Source organism: Muscardinus avellanarius (assembly GCF_963383645.1).
Source record: "Muscardinus avellanarius genome assembly, chromosome: 17".
Classification (NCBI taxonomy): Eukaryota; Metazoa; Chordata; class Mammalia; order Rodentia; family Gliridae; genus Muscardinus; species Muscardinus avellanarius.
In genome coordinates, this window is record NC_137803.1 from 416,781 (window position 1) to 422,780 (window position 6,000).

The 6,000-nt window shown below is 61.4% G+C and overlaps 1 protein-coding gene across 5 annotated transcripts in view; it reads right to left on the reverse strand.

Annotated features, from left to right (window-relative positions):
- Nucleotides 1-5,137, reverse strand: part of NFATC1 (nuclear factor of activated T cells 1) — a gene marked incomplete at both ends in the record, with an annotated part of 95,165 nt that extends 90,028 nt beyond the window's left edge. For 2 of the 5 annotated variants that reach the window (XM_080714748.1, XM_080714745.1), the window contains one exon: nt 5,011-5,137. In XM_080714748.1, coding sequence (XP_080570874.1) covers nt 5,011-5,137 — 127 coding nt within the window. Of the gene's footprint in view, nt 1-1,105; nt 1,197-5,010 lie in introns of those variants that run through there. The other 3 variants (XM_080714749.1, XM_080714746.1, XM_080714747.1) reach the window with 2 other exon arrangements.
- Between the last annotated feature and the right edge of the window lie 863 nt (nt 5,138-6,000).

Here is a 6,000-nt window from a genome sequence, read left to right on the forward strand (position 1 = left end):
TGCCACTCTGGAGAGCAGAAGAGGCTCAAGGGCTCGGGTCTCCACTCCAGCCCAGCTCCCTTCCCAAGAACCACAGCCTCTCTTTCACTCTGACCCAGAGACCCACAGCCACAGAATAAGGTGCAAAGGAGCCCGTCGCCGGGCTTGATGGCCACGCTTGTCATCCCCGCGCTTGGAAGGTGGAGACAGGAGGATTGCACAGGTTCGAAGCCAGCCTCGCTGGCTTAAGAGACCTTGTTTCCAAATAAAAATATGAAAATAGGTCTGGGAGTGTAGCCCGGAGGTAGAAGGGTTCCATCCCGAGTACCACCAAAAAAAAAAAAAAAAGAGCCTGCCACGGGAGATATCAGGAGGGGCTGACTACGATCACTCACTTTCAGAGATGGACAAGACAGTCAGCATTCTTAAAGGGTCTGAGCGCTGGGGGACTAGTGAGTCCCTGGGAGATGGACAGGCGTCTGTCCACACCAGGGGTCCTGCTCCTCCCCAGCTTCCTCTGCTCGGGCCCGAGGATGGAGGGGAGGCCTCCGCTGTGTGCAGGTGGAGGAGACAGACAGGTGGAGAGGTGCCTGCGCCACCAGGCCGGTCGGTCGGAATCCCTGACAGGCTCCATTACCCACTGTTCTCCTTATTATTCAAATGTCAACTTGGGGGAGGGTCGTAGATTGCTTGCTAATTGGAACTATTATTTTTGACAGAGAAGGGAAAAATGAAAGAAAGCAAAAGGCCCGGTTGGTGGTAGTTGAGTATAAACCAAAAACCCACAGCAGAGCCTTGCCGAGGGAGCCGGCCGGCCTCTGGTTCCCTGTCCCGGGGCCTCCCTAGCTCCTGCCCCAGGCCCGAGGCAACCCTGCTCTCGTAGGAGGCTTCCTACTGCCCTCTGGCAGAGCCTCTGGCCATCTGTCCCCAGGACTAGTTCCAAGTCCCACTCCTGGGACGCCCCTTGACTCCCCCTGGGGAAGGGCCTGGAGCCGGCGCCCTCCTCCACCGATTGCGGCGGTGTCCCGGCTAGGAGCGTCTGGCCACAGGTGGCCTCTCCGGGGCCTGAGCGCAGGGGCGTGGGGAGGGCGGCCACCGGCCAGGCCACCCTCCCGGCCCAGCCTGCCCGGCCACCCACCTGCGGCGGCCTCACCGCCCTGGTCGAACTCAAAGAGAAACTCGAAGTCGAACTCCGGGTCCTGCTCCAGCCGCGTCATGTCGCGGGTCGCAGCTGCGGGGCGCCGGGCTCCTGCACGTCCTCGGCGTGACGCGGCTCCCGCCCCTGTCCCCTCCCCGTCCCTCCCCGCCCGGGCCCGCCCCTGTCCCCCCCCCCCGGGTGTTTCCGGGTTTACATAAACACGCTGCTCACTGCAGGCTCCTGAGTTTTAAATAAACTCTACGCGCAGAGCAAGCCGAGTGCTGCCACGGGGGCTGCCCGGCGCCCAAGGACCCTGCAACCCCACAGGTCCACGCAGCCCCCCAGTGTCCGCCCCACTGGCAGGCAGGTCCTCCCGTGTCCGCACAGCCTCCCCAGTGTCCTCCCCGCAACCTGGCAGGTCTCCGGCATCCCTGCAGCCTGGAGGAACAGCCCAGAGGCGCGGATCCCTGCACCCAGCGCAGGAGGTGCAGGCGGTCCCGGCAGCGGCCACGGGCTGTAACTTAGGTCCCGTCGCTCGCCCTGGCCCAGCGGGAGCCCTGTCCCCAGCAGGCGGAGGCTTGGTAGGTCTGGTTGATCCTCTCCACTGGAACAAAGCCCAAGGCTACAGGGCTCATCTAAAACTTTAAGAAGAAGGGGGGAAAAAGCTTTCAAACTGCAGGCCTCTCTGGACCGAGGGCTTCCTGCTTGGTTGCCACCGAGTCTGCAGGTCCAGGTCTGGGTTGAACCCAGTGGGTGGGCCTGAAGCCCAGAGCACCAGGGCACTCTTGGGGAGCTTGCCCACCGTGCCACGGAGGAGCCGGCCACATCAAGCAGTCCATTCTGCAAACAGTGCTTTCCAGGCACCTTTGCTAAAGAGATGACCCCGAAGGTGAGAGGGCTTCTGTGCAGGAGGTGCTCCTGTGAGGAGTCCGCACCAGGTGCCGGCCACACCCTGCGAAGGGCGCCACCTCGACCCTCCTGGCTGCACTCTTCTCACAGAGCAGCACCCAGGTCCTCCCTGCCGGCCAGTCACAGATGCAGATTCGCAGCCTCCAAGGCTGAGCCAGGTGCCTGCTTACCCTGCCCGCCCCCGCCCAGGACCAGCTCCAAGTGAGTAGGAAACACTGGGCCGAGCCGCGCAGACCTTTTCCTGTCTCTCCCAGCATTTTGTTCTAACTTTCCCCACCTCTTGGCACCACCTAAAACCAACATCTGGAATACCAGGGAAATGGAGGCTTGCGGAGCTGAGCACGGAAGGCAGAGGGAGCCGGGAAGGAAAGGGAGGAGGCGGCTACCAGGGCTGCCTCCTCTCTGCCCTGGGGAGGCTCCCAGAGGTGTACCTGGGCCTCAGTGGGCTGCGCCTCTCCCAGGACCCCTTCCCAATGGCTGGTTTTCTCCCGTGATAAACCGTGGTTCGGTTTGGCCTGATTTAGTTTCTAATAATAGTCCTCACTTTGAGATGCATGTTGGAGGGTTGTTTTGTTTTAGTTTGCTTTTTCTGCTGACCTTTGGGCAAATGGAAGTTCTGTTTTCTGTAGAGAAGCCTCCACATTTCATTTTCTCTCCTTTTTTAATGTCAGCTATCTTTTCACCACCACCAAAAAACCTACACACCAGTAACAGCTCTTCTCTGTTTAGATGAAAGCGTCTCCTAAACTGCTGCAGAGAGGCTGGCTCACGCTGTCCTGGGCTCAGGTGCCCCAGGGCCCAGGCGCCACAAGAAAGCCACAGGACTCTCCTCAAGGCAGGGCTGGCTTCCTCCTGGTGCACAGACTGGGCAGCTGAGACTGGGCCTGCCCTCCAGCCAGCCGCCGCCTGTCTTCCCAGGCCCTGCAGGGTCTGGGCCTCCACCACTGGCCAGCTCAGCAGCGCTCAGGTGTGGACGGGGCCTTTGGCCTGGAGAGCTTCCTCCAGAGGCTATGGGATGGTAACGGGGTGCAGGGTGCCTCTGCATGATGAAGCAGGGTGCCTGGCGTTTCTCACTTGGACAAAGTCACAAAGCAGAGTCGAGTGGCGGGAGAAAGGGCGAGCTCTGTGGGGCCCTCTGTTGAGCAACCCGAAAGGGCGGCCGCCTACAGGCCTGCATTTCCCAGCATTCTTCAGGAGAGAACTGCAGCGCCTTCAGGAACAGTGAGCGTCCACCAGAGGCTCCTTGAACCTGGGCTACTTTGACCGCGCAGGCTCCAGGGAGGGCAGCGGGCCGCTCCAGCCCGGGAAGGACAGGACCATCTTTCCTGCAGCCCTGAGCCTTGCAGGGGCTGACCTGCAGCCGGCCACAAGCCCTCTCTCTCACGGGCCTGTCGGTTCCTGGGACTGGATCTCCCTTTCTGGTTGGCCCAATTTTGTAGTCCCTATAAAATAGCCCATGGGGTATTGCTGGCCCGAGCCGGGAGCTCTTTTAGCATGGGGCATTTTCAAACTCATTTCCCTAAGTAGAAAACATGAAAAATAACCTCTCCCCACACACCAGTGTTTTTCCTTTGTAAGAGAAAATAATTTTTTCTTACTATGAAATGGAACATTACTCTTCAATTAAAAAATTAACTCAGAAAGACCTGCTTCCTTAAAGCAGTGATAACTATGTGGGGGAAATAAGTGTCCAGGGGTTCAAAATCCAAACCCCAACAAAAATATTTTCCTGGTAACAATGGCTTATCATGTAAACTTTAAAACATCACCTGATGTTTCAACATTTAAGCATTTTTAAAGTAAGAATGAAACGGTAAGAAACACTTGCAGCATCGCATCCAAACTTCACCGAACAACTTTCTGCAGGAGCGACTGGGTGCTGAGTAAGGCTGGTCAGAGGAGCAACAGGCAGGCCTGCTGCTCTGCTCTCTAGGCCCGAGTCCTTGGGGCCAAAGGCTGCACGGTCATCAGGACCTGCAGGAAACTAGCACTTCCTTTGCAGGGGGGCCAGGAGGACTGTCTGCCTGTGTATATGACTGGATACGCAGCCCTCCACGCTCCAGCAAGTCTCTGCTCCCAGTCATCCCGAGGAGCCCATTCCTGGCCCGGCCACCTCTAATGGCTACCTCTAATGCTCACCGGTATGCCCACGTCCCTTCCCCAGGTTGTTTTCAAAAACACCTGTAGGAGCCTGCTGGGGCGGCTTTTGTTATTGTGATGAGCCCTTTAGGAGATCTGGAAGGGGGGGGGCTTGAAGGTCCCCCTGGGGCCCTGCAGGAGGGTCTCAAACAGAGACTCCTAAATGCACAGGCAGACCTCCTCCCCTTTCAGAAAAGTGAAATTACTCAACCCTCCTTATTTTTATTCCATGCCCCACAGTTTCACCAAGGCTCCTACCTCCTCCTGCCTGGATGGGGGCCTATGGGACAGTGGGACAGGCTCAGGCTACCCTGGCATCTGGGCAGACGCTGATGTATCCTCTTTACCAGAGAGGCCCCGGGTCCCAGGAGGTCCCTTTCTGCTTTTCCCAAAGCATACGGGCTCAGCGGTTGGAGTTGGGGCCGTGCATTTGACCAGTCTTGACAGCGCCAGCAGGCAATCTGCGCCCTCGACCACCTCGGGCCAGCCGAGCTGGAGCTGGGCTCAGGGAGAGACCCCTCCAAACCCGCTCCGGAGAGGGTGGAGAACCAAACACCGTCCTGGGCTCCTCTCGAAGCCGGGACATCCCCCATTGCCAAGTAAACCTCACTTATGCCAAAGGTCCTTTGTGGCTCCCTGGGCCTTCCTTGCCCTTCCCAAGTCACTGCCCGGGACCCTTCCCGCCGCGATCGCGGCCACCACCAGAGCAAGTCCGCGCACTCAGCGCTGGAGAGGAGGAGACACCTATTGGCAAGAAAGCGCACTGGAAATCAGGCTGTGCGGGGAAACACCAGGGGACACCCTGCTGGCCACGCCGCCCTCGGCCCGCGGAGGGGCGCGCTCACCTTCCTCCGCCGCCTTCATGGTGCTGCCGGCCGGCGGCGCGGGCCCCAAAGTTTCCCGGCTGCCGCAGACTGTGGCCGGAGGGCCGAGCGCGCACCTGGAGGGGGCCGCCAGGCCGGTGCTGGGCATCCACGCGGCGGCGGGTGGCTCGGCGCCGGGCGCCCGCGGAGCTGTCATGGGCCGCGGCCGCGAGCCTCGCGGGAGTCCGGCCGAGTCGCTCTGACGCAGGGCCGTGCTCTCCTCGGCCTTTTTAAAGCTGGAAAACACCTCCCCCGCCTCCCGCGGCCGCGCTCGCGCCCTCCCCGCCGTGACATCACACCGCCCAGCCCCGGGGACCCGAAGGGAGGCCCGCGGGCGGGGTGGGCACGGAGGGGTGGACAGGCGCTGGGCGGGAAGGGCGCGGTGGGCGGCGGGCCACGGGGGCTATGGTGGACAGAGGAGGTGGACACAGAGGTCTGGACAGAGGAGCTGGGCGACGGCCACGAGGGCTGGGAGTGGACACGAAGGAAGTGGACACAGGGGGTGGACAGAAGTGCTGGACGGAAAGGGGCCCGCTGTAGGCGGTGGGCCACAGGGTCTGGACACAGAGGGGGTGGACAGAGGCGCTGAGCGGGAAGGGGCGCTGTGGGCAACGGGCCACGGGGTCTGGACACAGAGGGGGTGGACAGAGGCACTGGATGGGAAGGGGCACGGTGGGCGGCGGGCCACGGGGTCTGGACACAGATGGGGTGGACAGAGGCGCTGGACGGGAAGGGGCACGGTGGGCGTCGGGCCACGGGGTCTGGACACAGAGGGGGTGGAAAGAGGCGCTGGGCGGGAAGGGGCGAGGTGGGTGGCGGGCCACAGGATCTGGGGTGGACAGAGGCGCTGGGCGATGGCAACGGGGTCTGGGAGTAGACACGGAGGAAGTGGACACAGGGGGTGGACAGAGGCGCTGGGCGACGGCCACGGGGGCTGGGGTGGACACAGGTGCGAGAGGGACGGGGCAGGGT